General features: G+C 45.5%; 2 protein-coding genes across 3 annotated transcripts in view; both read right to left on the reverse strand.

Moving 5' to 3' along the window:
- Positions 1–5,953, reverse strand: part of LOC140360697 (pterin-4-alpha-carbinolamine dehydratase 2-like) — a 28,935-nt gene extending 22,982 nt beyond the window's left edge. Inside the window, exons 1-2 of one of the 2 annotated variants that reach the window (XM_072446025.1) lie at positions 5,753–5,943; positions 3,698–3,829 (exon numbers count right to left, since the gene is read on the reverse strand). In XM_072446025.1, the coding sequence (XP_072302126.1) occupies positions 3,698–3,829; positions 5,753–5,854 (234 nt within the window). In that variant the 5' untranslated portion in view covers positions 5,855–5,943. Of the gene's footprint in view, positions 1–3,697; positions 3,830–5,752 lie in introns of both variants that reach the window. The other variant, XM_072446026.1, reaches the window with a different exon arrangement.
- Positions 5,954–7,227: 1,274 nt separating this feature from the next.
- On the reverse strand, positions 7,228–12,385 carry txndc15 (thioredoxin domain containing 15). Its single transcript, XM_072446028.1, has 6 exons — positions 12,195–12,385; positions 11,263–11,558; positions 10,472–10,618; positions 9,471–9,634; positions 8,826–8,956; positions 7,228–7,543 (listed from the first exon to the last, which is right to left on the reverse strand). Exons 1-6 carry the CDS (start codon positions 12,283–12,285, stop codon positions 7,347–7,349), a joined length of 1,026 nt encoding a protein of 341 aa, XP_072302129.1. The 5' UTR covers positions 12,286–12,385; the 3' UTR covers positions 7,228–7,346.
- Positions 12,386–19,287: the final 6,902 nt, after the last annotated feature.

Below are 19,287 nucleotides of genomic sequence, written 5' to 3' on the forward strand. Positions count from 1 at the left end.
AGCGATGGACACGAGGACGATGCTGATGTAGCTGTGAATAACCAGCACATTCTTCACAATAATTGTAATCTTATAAAAAACCATGTCAGTCAACCATCACGATTATTCAGACTAATGGTGGCAACCTTATAAAAATACACTATAAAATCAGCCACGCTTATTGTTTGGACCTGTTCAGAAAGGTCTTGTTAGTTTCTTCTTTCCAAACTGAACCAAATGCTGACTGTAAAGTGCCATTTCCATTCTCTCGACTCAAACAGGCTTCAAAAAGAACGATGGAATAAAACATGAAACACAAAAACAGAGCTCGGGCATCAGATTTCAACGCACAAAGATCGCCGCCGCGGTCCACTGTAAGCCGCTCTTTAGCCTCGCTTTATCGAGTTTATCCCACAATTTGTCGCCGCGGCGCTCACGCATCTCCCTTTAGAATAACTGCGCCGTTGAGAGGTCGCAGCGAAGCGTCAACCAAATCTGAATTACATCTCGATATCCCCCCGGACGACGGCGGTCACTGTCGGAACATGCGTTGGGTTAAAGTGCGTTTCCAGGCCGCTTGCGTCACAGATTCCGCTCCGCGCAGCCGAACCGAAAACACATGTACATCCGTAAACAACATAAACTCGGCATGTAAACAATATCAAAGAGAGAACCAAAATGTAAAGGATTAAAAATATCCCGTACTTTCCATCTACTATATTTAAATAATAATAATAATACCAAGCACGCTCGCAGTAACGATGCATGTTTTTCCAAGATATATGTTGTAAAAAAGAATAAAAAGCACCTGTAAATGAATAAATGCCAACTAAAACGCTTCCTTGTTCAGTCTTGCCTGTTGTTGTACTGCCTCCTGCTGGTCAAAGTGACGTACTACGGGGATGTGTGACGAGATTAAAGTCAGAAAAAGACAGTCCACTTCAACCTCTGGAGAAAATACTTATAGTCTATCTTAGAAAATTTTGTTAAAAAGAAGCAGGATTGGGATTTAGGGCTGGGCAACTATCAATCAAACTATATTTTAGTGACGCATCAGAAATGTGCTAGACACGCGCGTTAATGTTTTGGTGGAGGTTCAAGTGTCGCTAAAAAGCTAATGAACTGTAAAATAACAAAATAACAAAAATAAGTAAAAACAAACAAACAAACAACAAAAAGTGCAAAAATCTGACTTTAATCCCATGTAACGCTGCAAGATTAAGTTCCTTACCGACACTTTTAAATACATAAACGCCTTTTCTCATCATCTTATCTTAAAATTGTTCCAACAGTGTTCAAGGCAAATCATTATTCAACCACTTCAAACCGTCCCAGCGAGAAGAACTCTCCGTCAAAAGCAGCAACGGTGAAACAGGTCGAGTTCGGCCGCCGCGAAGGGTCTCGTCCGCGGCTTCTCCTCCAGATGAAATATTTTAACCAATTTGATTTGTTTGCGAAAGGAATCGTTCTGATCGACCTCAATTACTGCCAACTGCGGGCCTGGCTCCGCTCAGGCAAAGTGGGCCCGACGTCTGGGACAAGGGGGCCCGACTTCAAAAGGGGGAGAAAAGAGAAGAAGGAGGGGGGGGGAAACGTGTAAAGAACGGACGAAAGCAGCGGCTAAAACGACTGGCGTTCAGATTAGAGGAAGTCCGTTAAGTGGGCCCCGAGATGCAGAGAACGTGCGCAAATCTGGCAACATTTACTTGTGCTACTTAACGCGTGGCCCCGCAGCTACATCTCTGACACAACGGAGCTTTTATCGTGGAACAATGCGACTATGAACACAAGTATGGAGAGGTAGCGCTCAACGGTCTCAATTAGCAAATCGCTAATTTGTTTCAGCGAATTTATTTAATCTGAAAACGACTAAATGTCTCGTCCTGGCTCAATAAAAGCTGTTAAACCCGTTATTTAGACCGCTACCAACACGTTCTGGGATTAGTTCACTTCATATTTGACAACATAATACTAGAACGCTGCTTGAGATATTACAATTATAAAATGTTATGAAAATTGTTAACACCTGAACATAATCTGACAATTATATATCATATTTAATATATTTGTTGGTACTTTACTCATAAAAAGGATCAGTTTTTCTAATTAGGTTTGGTGGGACAGACCCTGTGGTCAATATTTATCATAGTTTCAAGTAGCAAAAGTTCAATACAAGAAGAAGTAGTGAAGTAGTAGTGAAATACATTATAATCCCTCTGTGATGTCATCAATAAGCGACAGCCCTTCGAAAATAATGTCACACACATTTCATGCAGCATTCCACAAAACAAAAGGTGTTATCGGGTATTAACCTTTGTCGACTCATAACTGTTGTGTAAATCATATGAACTTTGGGCCTGGCTTACATTACGGTTGCTAGGTAACAGTGATGAAATGACCTCTAAGTGTACAGCCCCATTCACACAGAGTTCGCAGTAAATTGCCGTGTGCAGATCTCCAGAACCACAGAACTCTGACCCACATCCACACAGACCACAGGCCCAGAACATCTCCGTGACGTCACACACTTTGCTACTGCCATCTTGAGGATGAAAACTGCATGTTCACTGTGGGCTGCGGCAACAAAAAGTCTCAACACAACTTCAGTCACATCCCAAAAGACCCTGTTTGTCCAGAACTGTGTGACTGTGGTCAGGAGGGACCGGTGGACTCAGAGACCACTCCAAACTGAGGCTGAGCGGTTTCAAGTCGCTAACGCTAGTTACATATTATTGCGTGGCTATGCTAATAAACGCTAGCCTACTTGAAGACAGTTTTAACGAGCCTCATTTTCTAACTGTCCGGGTATTATATTTTAGGATCAAGTCCGTGCTCTTGAAAGCTTTTAGTGCGTGTCCGGTGCAGAGGGCGTGTCCAGTGCGGAGGGCGTGTCCGGTGCGGAGGGCGTGTCCAGTGCGGATAGCAGATGGAAATGTCCATAAAATGTTGTCTTTTAAGTATCAGCGACTCACCGCTGTAGAAGAGGATCAAATCCCTGAACTTGATTTTCAGTTTTTTGCTGTTTTTCATGACTCTCTGACAGCGAGAGGCCACAGTATGTGTGACGTCATCAACATGTGACCACAAATAAGTCACGTGCCGTTAACCCGTGGATAGAGTTTATGCAGGTGACGTCACATGATTAATAATTCTAGCATTCAGAGGCAGTTGACAAATGTCAGTGGTGAGTAATGACATTTTCTCCTGTAATGCAGAGTTCAGACCGGACGCTCTGGACGCTCTGGACACACCTCCACATAGACTTTGAACAAAAACTCAACACCTCAAAACACAACTAAAATGTGACAGAGCTGCTGCAAGCTGATAACAAATATAAAAGTCTACAACTCTGCTAAATATTTAATTTGTGCCTGACATGTAAAGGAAGAAAATCAAGTAAACAGTTGTAGAAAAGCAGATAAACAACGGAAACGTTGCAGCGACATCACATTCATCACCGACACGCACTTTGGGATCGAACGCAGTTGATCTGAACATGTTTGCAGGGGAAATCTATGTTTGTGGAGTAGATAAATGCGACCAAACATACAAGCTAGTCAGAGCAACAACAGAAAAAACCCGAAACAAGTGCTCGACAGACAAAAACGAGGCAACAAAAAAGCGCAACGAAACACATTTCATCAGTTGCGCTGCCCATAATTCTGCGGCTAATGTGTCTCGTACACGCAAAACGCCAGCGCACGGGTTCTTTTCTGACCTGGTTGAACGTCTTGAAGTGCAGTTCTTTGAAGATGGCGTCGCGGTCCTCCACTTGGACCCATCCCGCCGCTTGGAGCTCGGACAACAGCTGCTCGCGCTCCGAAGACGAGAGCCAGTGAGAGCCGGACGACTGCCAGGAAACAAACGGACACAACCGTCATTTCCTAATCCTTTATTTAAAGTCTACGTGACGGGTCGGACCGCACATTCCACTAAAACGCAGTGAACACGATTACATTTCAGATTTTAGTTAACATTTTTGCTTATTTGTCCTTAGTGTGACCATTTTTGTAAAGTTTATCATTGTACTTCCTGGTTGGACACGAGCAGCAGATATGAAATAGGCAGAGGTAATTCCGCAGCTGTTACCTAGCAACCAGACTGTAAACAAGAGCCGAAACCCATATAAATTCCAAAGTTATGATCTGACACACAATAATACCATACAACACCTTTATTTTGTTGAATGATGGTTTAAACTGTCAGAAAAGTGTGTCAGTGTAAACCGTCTGTTTTCAATGGCACGTCGCACATTGATGACATCACAGAGGGATTCAGCTCTACTTCCTGTCATTTTAAACTCTTGTTCTTCACACACAAACTGCGACTTAACAGAAGTAAAGCTATGTTAAATACAGGTTCTACACCACCAAACGAAGTCACAATTAGAAAAACAGGAGAACTTTCACGTGGACTTTAAACGGTTTAGTCGCACGGAGGTTCCAAAACGAGACCCAGATGCAGAGGGGAGCCAATTGTGAATGTTTTAATTTCCAAAAAACCTGCTGAATCGGCCCAAATGATCGTAAACACTTACTTTTGACTGAAAATTACAAAAGACATAACTCGACATCAGACATTTCAATGATTCAATTCATTTAAGTGTTCACTTTCTTGACCATCAGTCTGTGGTCGACCACTTTGTATCGATACGTGGACTAGGTGTGGGCTATATTGACAAAAATTAAAACGATATTCAGACTATATGATAATGATGAAAATAAATGCTTTATAACGTGTCTAAACCTCAACCGAGAGTGTTAGCTGAGGTTTGTTTGGCGGACAAATGTGACATGAATGACAAAAATGGAGAAATATCACCTTTTACCTTCATTTGAAACTTTATTGTTACTGCAGTGCAGTTACAGAAAAAAACAGACAAAATAATACCTAAATCTGATTATTCGTGTCTGTTTAAAAGCACAAAAGAAATCTGATCACCGAAAGTACAATGAATGTTTTTTTTGCCTATTTTTCATAATGACAACAATCAGAAAGAAATCAGATTACTCACGCCAGACGCAATTGTTTTCATCTCAACAATCTGATATATGTGAAAATGTTTGAACAGCAGCCAGACCAAATAACAAACTAATCTTCAATGCCATAAAAAAAACAACAACATACATTTAAATCAAAGATCTTTAGTTTTGGTGGAGACTATAAACGTATTCTTCTAGGTTGGCGTTTAAACATTACAGACAGGCTCACGCACATTAAAATAATAGGTTATTATCTAAAGTGCATGTCAGGTTTTCATGTTTTCGGCTTAAATGATGACTTAATGAGATGGCATAGTTCATCTGTTATATATTCATCGCCGTTTTACGTCATTTGAGTGGCAGTTTGTAGAGAAAAGTCCAAATGAGTTGGAAACGGCACCACTGTCTCATCAATTCACAAAAAAATCGCCCATCCAAACTGACAATTTACATTTAGCTAAATAAATCGACGTTATATTATTTATTTTCGTTTCGTGTGTCACACCACTTCCCACGTCCAAACAGGAAGTAGAACTATTAGGCTACAAAACGGGGCACGACTTTAGAAGTAAAATAATGTGCTTTAAATGCGTAGTTTGACCTGTCACGTGCACTTTAAGCTTCCTCGTTAAAGTTCCTATCGTTTAAACTGAAACGTGAATCATCTGTGGACATGACATTTTATCATTTTCCGTGTTATTTACGCTCAGTGTGTAGCATTTGCATTAGACGTGCGCGCGGAGCTACATGCTAACAGAGGCTAACGCTAGAGCCGTTCGGGGGTCTCTTACCATGGGCGCAGCAGCAGCAGAGTCACGCCGGGGAAGGAGCGCTGAGGCACGGCTGAGCGGCCACCAGCTGCCCGCCCGCAGGCTAAATATTAACCTCGACATAAACGAGGCTCTTTGCTCCGCGCCGACGCGACTCCTCCGGTGCTAAAGTCCCCGGTGGAGCCGCTTCTCCGGGCTGGGCAAAAGGGCGCACACGTGGGTCCCAGGGAGAAAACAGACCGAGGACAGGGGCGGTTCAAGCGGGAGTCTGGGGGTCCCACAGTGCAAGACAATTATGGAGCCCATAAAGAGCTTTAGTTTGAATTTGGTTTCATTTGAGTCAGGCATTTTAAGAGAACTCAGGCTTACTGAGAAGAGGTCAAAGGTGCACTACGTCAGGGCTTCCCAAACCTTTCAGGCCAGGACCCCAAAAATAACCATCCATCAGACTTGGGACCTCCACAGTAACATTAAATAGATTTCTGAAGTTGTGAACTATTTAAAATAAAAGTTAAATTAGGTTGATTTTGTAGTTTATTGTGATGTCTGAACTAATTTCACAAAAAATATACCATTTCAAATTTAAAACAGTTTAGCTGAGACCCCCCCGGCTCATGCTTCACGACCCCCTGGGGAAAACCACTGCACTGTGTAACCTGTCAGGTGCAGAGTGCGCCAACTGCTCGTAGGACTGGACATGGGTGAGATGATATAGAAAGTGTCGTATTTAAGAGGCAATAGAAAAATAGAAATCTGACTGTAGCCTGTAGATAAATCTAGTGAAACGCTGCCCAGTGTCGCTCGGTGGTCGAGTGGATGGCACATCGCGGCGCTGTGGGTTCGAGTCCGGTCCTCGGCGGTTTGCTGCAGTGTCCTTCCGCAGTCTCATCCCCAGTTCGTACTATACTGTACCGTCTAATCAAGTCTACGAGCCAAAACATCCTGAAAAGAGTGCAAAGTGATATTTTTGCACTTTAATTTTACAGCCCATTCGCTTTCTGTGCGACACTTGAACCTCGACCAAGACATTTAGACTCACGTTTTAGCCCATTTCCGACAATTGCAGCAGCATTAACGACATGGAGCTATTCATGTCGTCAGTATCGTCAGAGTGAACACTTAAAATGTGGAGGGAGTCCTCAAAATGTTGCATAAAACAGGAAGCTGAAACCCATGATTATAAATAAAAGGCCCACATCACGCAAAATCGACTTTTCAGAGCGTTTAACCTTCTTACAGAGCCATTGGTCCTTCCGTCTTTAGCTAAAGAACAGTCTCTCTCCTTCCCCTTGGATGAGCAGACAGACGTGGGGCTACTCACCGGGATGAGTCAGCCCGGTGAGCGCCAGCAAGAAGCACTCTGTACCTGTGACACGCCCCCCTTAGGGTAGACTACGAAACGGGGGGAAAAAAGCATCATATGGGATCTTTAAACTTGATCCTGCGTTTATTCAATCACAGCAAACATTGTCTGCCCATTCGTCTCTATGGAGATCGAGCAGGGCAACGACATTTTCAGGGAGACGAGCAGACGGCAGGGAAAAGGTTAGCGGTCACCATTAAAATAAATTATTTCAAAACGATTAAAAAAAACGTAAAGCGCTAAACGTAGAGCTCAGTCCTGGTGCTCGTGCTCTTGTCCCGGGATGATCCAGCGGATGCTGTCGGTCCTGAGCGCCGCGTACAGACCGAAGCCGGCGATGAAGAGGACGGAGAAGACCAGGAGCCAGTCCACTCCTCGCACGGGCACGCCGCTCAGGGGCCCCTGGAGGTCCACCTCGGTCACGTCTTTGTCCGGCCCCGCCTCGAAACCTGCCACGACACACGGTTACAGTCGTTCACTTGTATGGCATCGTCGTCTTTGTCAATTTTGTATTTTTGCTGATGAAAACAACATAAAAATTATGGACTTTTTTCCACGTTAACTAATAAAATCTAAAAATAGAAACTAGATTCAGTCTTTGGTAATAAATGATTGACATGATTGTGAAACATCAAATCAAAACAGTGCTGTATAGTTGAATAAATAAGTTTTTGGTTGAATTGGTGCATGCGCACTCCCCCGTGCGGACTGATACAACACACGCGTGCGTTTGTTTATGATCGCATCGCATCTCTCGTCTCCCGTAGATTTCCGTCTCTTCTGAGTCAGCTCGAACAGTCTTTCTCTGTCCTAATTTTGTCCCGTACACTCAGGGAACTATATTATGATAGATCAATGCGCTTAGACACAGGGAAACGTGCTGCTCATGGGGACGAGCTTCACGTGGCTGCAGGTGAGCGGTAGGTGCATTTTATGATTGATACGTGGCAGGACTAATCGGCAGTCCACGCCACGAGGAAATAAGACTCAGATTTGGGTCAAAAAAATCGTCCAAACTATTTTAAAGAATAAAGTCAAAAGTTTATTCAGATTTGGTGACAAAATTAACCAGATAAGAATATTATTAGCAGAATAGTTCATTATTCATATTTTGAGACCACACCGTGCGGAACAATTTAGGAAAAGTATTGAATTGCAACTTTTGTGTTTTAAATTGATCAGAGTTGAGATTTGGGATGTCACGATTATTAGTTCAATCGATAATCGTGATTTTTTAGGCCACAATATTATCATAACAACTAAAATATGACAAAAAGAAGCAAAATAAAGTATTTTTAATTTAATCTATGGTTAAAAAAAAGATCAGTCACAAACTTGAGGAACACGAGACAAGTTAGAATGAAAGCTTCCACTGTTGTTCAGTCACAGTCGCAATAATCATGAATAATAATAATAATTTTGCTCTAAAAAAATTCAAACATGTTCAGGGGCACAGACATTTAAGAGAAGATGGAAATATGAACTGCTTAAAGCGCCCCCTGCAGGTCGGACGACTCATTGGACTAAAATGCAGAAAAATGATTAAAATGTCATCACAGAATAGCACATTTGTTAGGTTTAAAATGTCACTTCCTGTTTGTAATTGATGACATCACACTAGGATTTTACCCAGTGCGCGCACGCGCGCAAACACGCACGCGCACAAACACGCACGCGCACACATGCACGCGCATGCGCACACGCACATGCACACACACACGGTGAACTGACCGGTCTGATTGGAGATGAAGGAGGCAAGCGTCTGCAGCGTTCTGTCCGTGTGGTTGAAGCGGGCCATGGGTTTGGCTCCTTGGAACAGGAGGATGTTTGGCACCGCCACCGTCCCGAACCTGGTGGAGAGGCTGAGGAGGAGGAAGAAGAAGAGAAGGAGGAAGGAGGAGGAAGAAGAGAAGGAGGAAGGAGGAGGAAGAAGAGGAAGAAGAAGGAAGGAGGAGGAAGAAGAGGAAGAAGAGGATGAGGAAGAAGGAGGAGAGCGGAGGAAGAAGAGGAGGAGGAAGTGGATGAAGAGAAAGAGGAGGAAGAAGAGGAAGAGGTGGAGAAAGAAGAGGAAGAAGAAGAAGAAAAAGGAACGTCAGGATTCATGAACTCGCTGCTTTTTACTCGTGTCAGTTCCGCTGGTAAATACCGTCTTTCGACCCTGTTTATTTGAATATTGCACCACTTTTAGAGTAAAATTCAATAATAATTCACATTTATTTAGGTTTGTGCAGAAGGAGAAGAAGCTTTTGTTTCATGTGCACAAGCTTTGTTCTTAAAGATGTTCAGCCTAAACCAGGGCAAACATCTGCATTTCTAAACTACGGGGCCGGGAACAATTAATCTGATCAGTTTTTCGAGCGTTGCCACGGCACCGACCTGCTGTGCTGAGAGGCGTCCAGCGCTAAGAAGTGCATGATGGGAAAGACCCTGGGCAGCGCGTTGAAGTGTGGTGCCAGCGAGGCGGAGAAGCGGCACCAGGCGGTGAAGAAGAGCACCACGGAGCACTCGGAGCCGTTAGCGTTCAGGAACTCCATCAGGTCCTGAGGGGGAGGGGCCAAAAAGAGGGTGTGAGAGGGCGGCGCACAAAACCACGACGAGGGTGTTCAGGTGTCGAGTAAAAACGGGTGCGGTTTTCAAAAACGTGTCCGAACCGCTGGACTCAAAGAGATATTCAATAAACAATGGACAAAATGCCATAGTGTGCACCAAAATAAATAAAATAAATAAAATAAATAAATAAAATAATTGAAATAATTGAAATGTAAGAAATAAATACAATAGAATAAATAAAATACAAAAAATACAAAATCAAATAATATAAAATATAAATAATGAAAATGTAATAAATTAATAAATACAATAAAAATACAAAATAATAATTAAACAAATAAAACATAAAAAATAATAATAATACAAATTAATAAATACAATAAAAATACTACATAATAATACATACAATAAATAAATAAAATTAAATCAATTAAAAACAGAGCTGGGCAGGACGATTGTCACTACTTTTAGTAATAGAATGATTGTTAACTGGTTTACACAAAGGTTCTAAAACATGAGCTGAGAAAAGAAGTTTTACGACTCAAATTGAGTCACAGAAACACTCTCTTGTTTTTCACCTAGTTGTGATAGTAGTTTAAGTATCAATTTATATCAGATTTTTGATCCTTTTGACAACCCTACTTCAGCTTCATCTGGTTCAAATGTAATGAAAATTATCACAACTAACCAATTCATTGAAAGAACAATCGCTAGACTAAACGATGATCAAAATGAGTTATTAAAGAGTTATAAAAAGTTATTTACAGCCATAATCGTAAACTTTATAATATTTAAACTATACAGTCCTAACAGCAGATGTGACCGACCTGGGAGCCGTTGAGGACGTGGACAGAGAACACGTCCAGCCCAGTGACGTTCCTTTTGTCACAGTTCACTTTAAACGTCTTCGCCGCCTCAGTCGTGTTGTTTTCTTCTGGAACGGCGGCGTCTGCCTGCACCAGCTCCAGAGAAATCTGCACGAATCCAATCAAAAAGGAAATATTAAAGAGAGTAGTTTAGACAATGACGTGGAAGAAGCTGTTGAGAGTTTCACATGACAATGAGGATTTTGAGGACCACGTAAATTATAGTAAAGGATTTACTAACGAAAATTTTAAATGATGTTGAATTAACAAGTGATTTACACGTACATTTATTCGATTTTAAATTTAATAAGAAAATGTTCAAATACTTTAAAAAAAGATTTGAACATTTTCTTATTAAATATTCAAATATTTAATAAGAAAATGTTCAAATATTTTAAAAAGAAAATTTGAAAATGTTCAGTTTTTTTTTTTTTTTAATCTTTGAACATTTTATAATTAAATATTCAAATATTGAATTATAAAATGTTCAAATATTTAATAAGAAAATCTTTTTATTCAATTGTGCATTAAAAAACAAATTTCACAATATATTAATTTATTCAGCAATTTGAAAAATGGTTTAATAAATACAAACAACTTCATTATCAATACTTAATGTATGGATGGGCAATACTGACAGGTTCAAGTCACACAAAACATAAATTAAATGTACTTTTCACCACACAAGTGCTTATTGAAAAGATTACACTGCAAATATCGGCACGGACCACTACAAATATATACAAATATACCTGTTGTGCTTCTTCAGCGTTGGCCTTCTCCGATGACTGTCCTCCTGAAACACATTGAGCCTCGTCGCACGGCGGAGAAAACCCCTGAGCTTGGGGATTCTGCCCATTCTTAGGAAACAGGGACAGGATTTCCGCCGGATCGATGGCCGCCTCCGATCCCATGACGGCGTCTGCGATCTCGGCCGTTTTGTACTGCATTTTGGGCAGAGAGTTCACGTCCTCCGACTCCACAAACTTTGGGACGTTCTCCAGGTCAGACTCCTCTGACAGGCCGAAGTCCAGGACGTCTTCATTCTCTGAAACGGTGGTCAGAACTGGTCAGCGTTCTTCTGACATCACGACCGTAAAAAACGCTTTATCACTGGAATATATTTGTAGTGTCTTCTCATATATGTGGCTCGTCTTCTCATATATTTGAATCGTCGTTAATAGTGACGAGGAAGCTTAGAGACATGTGTTTTTATTGTGCGGATTTTGTGATTTAGTTAAAAGATCCCGACATTAGACTTATGAATAATTACCTTAGTTTCAAAAAGGTTTAATTGTTCTGTGGCAAGTAAGACATTTTGTAATAAAATAGGACAAAGATTTTTCCCACACTGGAACATATGTTTGCATTAAACTGACCAATACTGATTAAAAGGTCTACAAACAAGTATTATAGTTGAAACCGCTGTACATTTTGTGTATTTGAAAACATTCTTATTAAAAGCTCACACAGCACCCAGTTTAGAAGGATATCAGTAAATAGAACACCTTCTGTATCAAGATAAACCATTCACGATGCATTCATTCAAAATGAAAAGTTAGAAAGATAATTGTCTGCTAAACTAAACTGCACTTCAATAATCAAAATAAGGTTTGTCACCAGAGAATTGTGTCTGTTGTGAGATGCTAACTTGTTAGCAGAGTTAGCTAACTTTATCAATTACCTTGAGCTGACGCCGATTTTAAAACTTCTGAATGATAAAGTAAAAATAATAAAGACGTCCAGACGTAGAGGATGTTTATAGGCGCCTTCATTTTCAGGTTAGAAGGGAAAAGACTAAATAACTCGCTCAATCACGGCATGTTGTTGTTGTGACTGACGGGAACCAAAGTTCGGGCGGAATGATTTCAGTGCAACACCAAAGTGACGTCTAAGCGGGGAAGTTCTTCTTCTTCTTGGTTTTGTTTTATGGCGAATGGCACTCAGCGTTTAGGTGCATTTCCGCTACCTACTGAATTGGAATATGAACCAATATGAACCTTTAATTCCCAACCCAAAAATAAATAAAACAACCAAAAAAATAAAAAAATAACAATAACTAAATTCTATTGATTAGGCTGATTCCTTCAAGAACCTAATTAATGTCCTGTGCTTGACCCATTTGAATATGTTTTGAATACTGACTTCCATTGGCCCCTGATTCCTCAACTCATTGATAATATTCTGCTTTTCTTCTGTACTTGTCACACTGAATGATGGCATGTGCTCGACTGACTCTTCTTCACCACAGTGATCACAACGCCCTGTGGGATGCTTGTTTATTAAATGTAGAGACTTGTTTAGCTGAGTGTGTCCTATTCTGATTCGAGTGATGGCCCTCTCTTCCTTGGTGCTCCCTCTAATTGTCCGCCCTGGTCCAACTGTTTTCTGAAGTGTGTACAGATGCCTCCCTTTGTTTGTCCTGTCCCAATGTGACAGCCACTCTGTCATAATAAAGGTTTTGACAATTGATTTGGCCTCTGACCTGCTCAGAGGCCATGAAAAGAATATCTGTTAAAAATGCCTGCTTTGCCAGTGTATCTGCTGTTTCATTTCCTTTAATACCCCTGAGCTGGGATCCACAAAAAAGAGACCCGGAAGCCTCTTCTATGAAGCCTGTGCCCGTTTTTGTAAATTTCTATGACTATATCTTGTCTACTCGAGGACCTGAAGATTGTATTGCCATTAATGAAGAACTTGAATCAGAACAAATTACCACCTCCATCACCTGAGAACTCTCCATCCACTGTAAGGATGCTAGAAGTGCCATCATCTCAACTGTGAAAACTGCCAGGTTATTTGTTGTTCTCCTCTGGACTGAAACATGTAAAGAAGCAACAACAAATACAAATGCTGTAGATCATATTATGGGGTCTTAAGAGTGGGGAAGTTTATCAGTGCACAGTTCATACATAAGACAATTCAAAGTGCTTCACACAACAGGGAAAAATGCATTAATATCACAAAGACATGACAGAAATCACAACAGTTTAAGACATGACAGAGAAGAGTGCAAAGAAGATCCTTTCAGTCATATGCACAGCTAAACAAAATTGTTTAGCTTAGATTTGAACATTGTTACAGTAGAACCGTCTCACATCTTCAGGAAGAACGTTCCAGATTTTAGCTGCATAAAACTGAAACACAGATTCCCCATGTTTAGTCCTGACTCTGGCACCAGCAGGAGGCCGGTCCATGTTTAGTCCTGACTCTGGCACCAGCAGGAGGCCGGTCCGTGTTTAGTCCTGACTCTGGCACCAGCAGGAGGCCGGTCCGTGTTTAGTCCTGACTCTGGCACCAGCAGGAGGCCGGTCCGTGTTTAGTCCTGACTCTGGCACCAGCAGGAGGCCGGTCCGTGTTTAGTCCTGACTCTGGCACCAGCAGGAGGCCGGTCCGTGTTTAGTCCTGACTCTGGCACCAGCAGGAAGCCGGTCCGTGTTTAGTCCTGACTCTGGCACCAGCAGGAGGCCGGTCCATGTTTAGTCCTGACTCTGGCATCAGCAGGAGGCCGGTCCGGGTTTAGTCCTGACTCTGGCACCAGCAGGAGGCCGGTCCCTGTTTAGTCCTGACTCTGGCACCAGCAGGAGGCCGGTCCGGGTTTAGTCCTGACTCTGGCACCAGCAGGAGGCCGGTCCGTGTTTAGTCCTGACTCTGGCACCAGCAGGAGGCCGGTCCATGTTTAGTCCTGACTCTGGCACCAGCAGGAGGCCGGTCCCTGTTTAGTCCTGACTCTGGCACCAGCAGGAGGCCGGTCCATGTTTAGTCCTGACTCTGGCACCAGCAGGAGGCCGGTCCATGTTTAGTCCTGACTCTGGCACCAGCAGGAGGCCGGTCCATGTTAAGTCCTGACTCTGGCACCAGCAGGAGGCCGGTCCATGTTTAGTCCAGACTATGGCACCAGCAGGAGGCCGGTCCATGTTTAGTCCTGACTCTGGCACCAGCAGGAGGCCGGTCCCTGTTTAGTCCTGACTCTGGCATCAGCAGGAGGCCGGTCCATGTTTAGTCTTGACTCTGGCACCAGCAGGAGGCCGGTCCCTGTTTAGTCCTGACTCTGGCATCAGCAAGATGCCGGTCCGGGTTTAGTCCTGACTCTGGCACCAGCAGGAGGCCGGTCCCTGTTTAGTCCTGACTCTGGCACCAGCAGGAGGCCGGTCCATGTTTAGTCCTGACTTTGGCACCAGCAGGATGCCGGTCCCTGTTTAGTCCTGACTCTGGCACCAACAGGAGGCCGGTTCATGTTTAGTCCTGACTCTGGCACCAGCAGGAGGCCGGTCCATGTTAAGTCCTGACTCTGGCACCAGCAGGAGGCCGGTCCATGTTTAGTCCAGACTCTGGCACCAGCAGGAGGCCGGTCCATGTTTAGTCCTGACTCTGGCACCAGCAGGAGGCCGGTCCCTGTTTAGTCCTGACTCTGGCATCAGCAGGAGGCCGGTCCGGGTTTAGTCCTGACTCTGGCACCAGCAGGAGGCCGGTCCCTGTTTAGTCCTGACTCTGGCATCAGCAGGAGGCCGGTCCGGGTTTAGTCCTGACTCTGGCACCAGCAGGAGGCCGGTCCGTGTTTAGTCCTGACTCTGGCACCAGCAGGAGGCCGGTCCATGTTTAGTCCTGACTCTGGCACCAGCAGGAGGCCGGTCCCTGTTTAGTCCAGACTCTGGCACCAGCAGGAGGCCGGTCCGGGTTTAGTCCTGACTCTGGCACCAGCAGGAGGCCGGTCCGTGTTTAGTCCTGACTCTGGCACCAGCAGGAGGCCGGTCCATGTTTAGTCCTGACTCTGGCACCAGCAGGAGGCCGGTCCCTGTTTAGTCCAGACTCTGGCACCAGCAGGAGGCCGGTCCATGTTTAGTCCAGACTCTGGCACCAGCAGGAGGCCGGTCCATGTTTAGTCCTGACTCTGGCAGCAGCAGGAGGCCGGTCCATGTTTAGTCCTGACTGGGCACCAGCAGGAGGCTGGTCCATGTTTAGTTCTGACTTTGGCACTAGCAGGAGGCCGTTACATGTTTAGTCCTGACTCTGGCACCAGCAGGAGGCCGGTCCATGTTAAGTCCTGACTCTGGTACCAGCAGGAGGCCGGTCCATGTTTAGTCCTGACTCTGGCACCAGCAGGAGGCCGGTCCATGTTTAGTCCTGACTCTGGCACCAGCAGGAGGCCGGTCCCTGTTTAGTCCTGACTCTGGCATCAGCAGGAGGCCGGTCCATGTTTAGTCTTGACTCTGGCACCAGCAGGAGGCCGGTCCCTGTTTAGTCCTGACTCTGGCATCAGCAAGATGCCGGTCCGGGTTTAGTCCTGACTCTGGCACCAGCAGGAGGCCGGTCCATGTTTAGTCCAGACTCTGGCACCAGCAGGAGGCCGGTCCATGTTTAGTCCTGACTCTGGCACCAGCAGGAGGCCGGTCCCTGTTTAGTCCTGACTCTGGCATCAGCAGGAGGCCGGTCCGGGTTTAGTCCTGACTCTGGCACCAGCAGGAGGCCGGTCCCTGTTTAGTCCTGACTCTGGCATCAGCAGGAGGCCGGTCCGGGTTTAGTCCTGACTCTGGCACCAGCAGGAGGCCGGTCCGTGTTTAGTCCTGACTCTGGCACCAGCAGGAGGCCGGTCCATGTTTAGTCCTGACTCTGGCACCAGCAGGAGGCCGGTCCTTGTTTAGTCCAGACTCTGGCACCAGCAGGAGGCCGGTCCGGGTTTAGTCCTGACTCTGGCACCAGCAGGAGGCCGGTCCGTGTTTAGTCCTGACTCTGGCACCAGCAGGAGGCCGGTCCATGTTTAGTCCTGACTCTGGCACCAGCAGGAGGCCGGTCCCTGTTTAGTCCAGACTCTGGCACCAGCAGGAGGCCGGTCCATGTTTAGTCCAGACTCTGGCACCAGCAGGAGGCCGGTCCATGTTTAGTCCTGACTCTGGCAGCAGCAGGAGGCCGGTCCATGTTTAGTCCTGACTGGGCACCAGCAGGAGGCTGGTCCATGTTTAGTCCAGACTATGGCACCAGCAGGAGGCCGGTCCCTGTTTAGTCCTGACTCTGGCACCAGCAGGAGGCCGGTCCCTGTTTAGTCCTGACTCTGGCATCAGCAAGATGCCGGTCCGGGTTTAGTCCTGACTCTGGCACCAGCAGGAGGCCGGTCCATGTTTAGTCCAGACTCTGGCACCAGCAGGAGGCCGGTCCATGTTTAGTCCTGACTCTGGCACCAGCAGGAGGCCGGTCCCTGTTTAGTCCTGACTCTGGCATCAGCAGGAGGCCGGTCCGGGTTTAGTCCTGACTCTGGCACCAGCAGGAGGCCGGTCCCTGTTTAGTCCTGACTCTGGCATCAGCAGGAGGCCGGTCCGGGTTTAGTCCTGACTCTGGCACCAGCAGGAGGCCGGTCCGTGTTTAGTCCTGACTCTGGCACCAGCAGGAGGCCGGTCCATGTTTAGTCCTGACTCTGGCACCAGCAGGAGGCCGGTCCCTGTTTAGTCCAGACTCTGGCACCAGCAGGAGGCCGGTCCGGGTTTAGTCCTGACTCTGGCACCAGCAGGAGGCCGGTCCGTGTTTAGTCCTGACTCTGGCACCAGCAGGAGGCCGGTCCATGTTTAGTCCTGACTCTGGCACCAGCAGGAGGCCGGTCCCTGTTTAGTCCAGACTCTGGCACCAGCAGGAGGCCGGTCCATGTTTAGTCCAGACTCTGGCACCAGCAGGAGGCCGGTCCATGTTTAGTCCTGACTGGGCACCAGCAGGAGGCTGGTCCATGTTTAGTTCTGACTTTGGCACTAGCAGGAGGCCGTTACATGTTTAGTCCTGACTCTGGCACCAGCAGGAGGCCGGTTTGTGTTTAGTCCTGACTCTGGCACCAGCAGGAGGCCGGTCCATGTTAAGTCCTGACTCTGGTACCAGCAGGAGGCCGGTCCATGTTTAGTCCTGACTCTGGCACCAGCAGGAGGCCGGTCCATGTTTAGTCCTGACTCTGGAACCAGCAAGAGGCCGGTCCATGTTTAGTCCTGACTCTGGTACCAGCAGGAGGCCTGTCCATGTTTAGTCCTGACTCTGGCACCAGCAGGAGGCCGGTCCATGTTTAGTCCTGACTCTGGCAGCAGCAGGAGGCCGGTCCATGCTTAGTCCTGACTGGGCACCAGCAGGAGGCTGGTCCATGTTCAGTTCTGACTTTGGCACTAGCAGGAGGCCGGTTCATGTTTAGTCCTGACTCTGGCACCAGCAGGAGGCCGGTTCATGTTTAGTCCTGACTCTGGCACCAGCAGGAGGCCGGTCCATGTTTAGTCCTGACTCTGGAACCAGCAAGAGGCCGGTCCATGTTTAGTCCTGACTCTGGTACCAGCAGGAGGCCTGTCCATGTTTAGTCCTGACTCTGGCAGCAGCAGGAGGCCGGTCCATGCTTAGTTCTGACTTTGGCATTAGCAGGAGGCCGTTACATGTTTAGTCCTGACTCTGGCACCAGCAGGAGGCCGGTTCATGTTTAGTCCTGACTCTGGCACCAGCAGGAGGCCGGTCCATGTTAAGTCCTGACTCTGGTACCAGCAGGAGGCCGGTCCATGTTTAGTCCTGACTCTGGCACCAGCAGGAGGCCGGTCCATGTTTAGTCCTGACTCTGGAACCAGCAAGAGGCCGGTCCATGTTTAGTCCTGACTCTGGTACCAGCAGGAGGCCTGTCCATGTTTAGTCCTGACTCTGGCAGCAGCAGGAGGCCGGTCCATGTTAAGTCCTGACTCTGGCACCAGCAGGAGGCCGGTTCATGTTTAGTCCTGACTCTGGCACCAGCAGGAGGCCGGTTCATGTTTAGTCCTGACTCTGGCACCAGCAGGAGGCCGGTCCATGTTAAGTCCTGACTCTGGTACCAGCAGGAGGCCGGTCCATGTTTAGTCCTGACTCTGGCACCAGCAGGAGACCGGTCCATGTTTCATATGGCACTAACATGTCTTTGGTGCTAGGCCATGGAGAGACTTGTCCACAAGCAGAGCTGCTTTAAAGTAATTTCTCTGAGAATAGAAACTTCCATCATTTAAAAAACGTTTATTCTGATGATTATTATTTACGATAATAACCCTAAAGTAAAATATAGTAATAATAAAGACTTGAGTATTTTATTCCAATCACTTTCATTCACAAATACAGACCAAATATCCAATATGGGTGCTGGGGCATGTAGTTCCTCACATGGCCTTGGGGTGTCACTGTGACGCCATTAGAAAACTCGGGTTTATATTATTACATTATATGTTTAGATTACATGGAAATAGCACGTTCTTATGACTAAGCTTTTATATTCAACCTGAATAAAGTCAAAATGAATGACGGGTCAAATACAGAGGACATATTTCCCAACTGGGACAAAAAACAAAAGGACTTCTTCAGAAACCCTGGGAAATGAATGAACCATCTCTGTGTCGGGTTCAAACAGAGCTAAAGAGAACAGACCGTTTTATCATTTTGTTGGATTAAATTAGGACAAAAAGACAATTAACAATTAACTTTATAATAATGGTGCCGTCTCCACTATCGAAGGATTTATCTTGTATAAATAGTACCGAAAAATGACATTTCACCTCGTCTCCATGGTGTTCTTCCTTTAACCGCAACATGACACAGTATGCATTAAAGTGAACCATGTTACACTTATTTATTCAGTTACAGTGAGTTTATTGCTCAAATACTTGCATCCTTAATGTGAGCCCGTCTCCATGGCGATAAACAAGTTGGATGCCAAGCTAGGAAAGAAAGTGAGGCGCTTTAGCACGGATGAGCTTCCTTCAGGTTTATTATGCAAATGTTTTGGTTGAATACAGAAGTTCAGAGCAGGT

This window comes from Eucyclogobius newberryi, unplaced genomic scaffold (genome assembly GCF_026437365.1).
Source record: "Eucyclogobius newberryi isolate DKJ021-1_F unplaced genomic scaffold, fEucNew1.0.hap1 SCAF_15, whole genome shotgun sequence".
Classification (NCBI taxonomy): domain Eukaryota; kingdom Metazoa; phylum Chordata; class Actinopteri; order Gobiiformes; family Gobiidae; genus Eucyclogobius; species Eucyclogobius newberryi.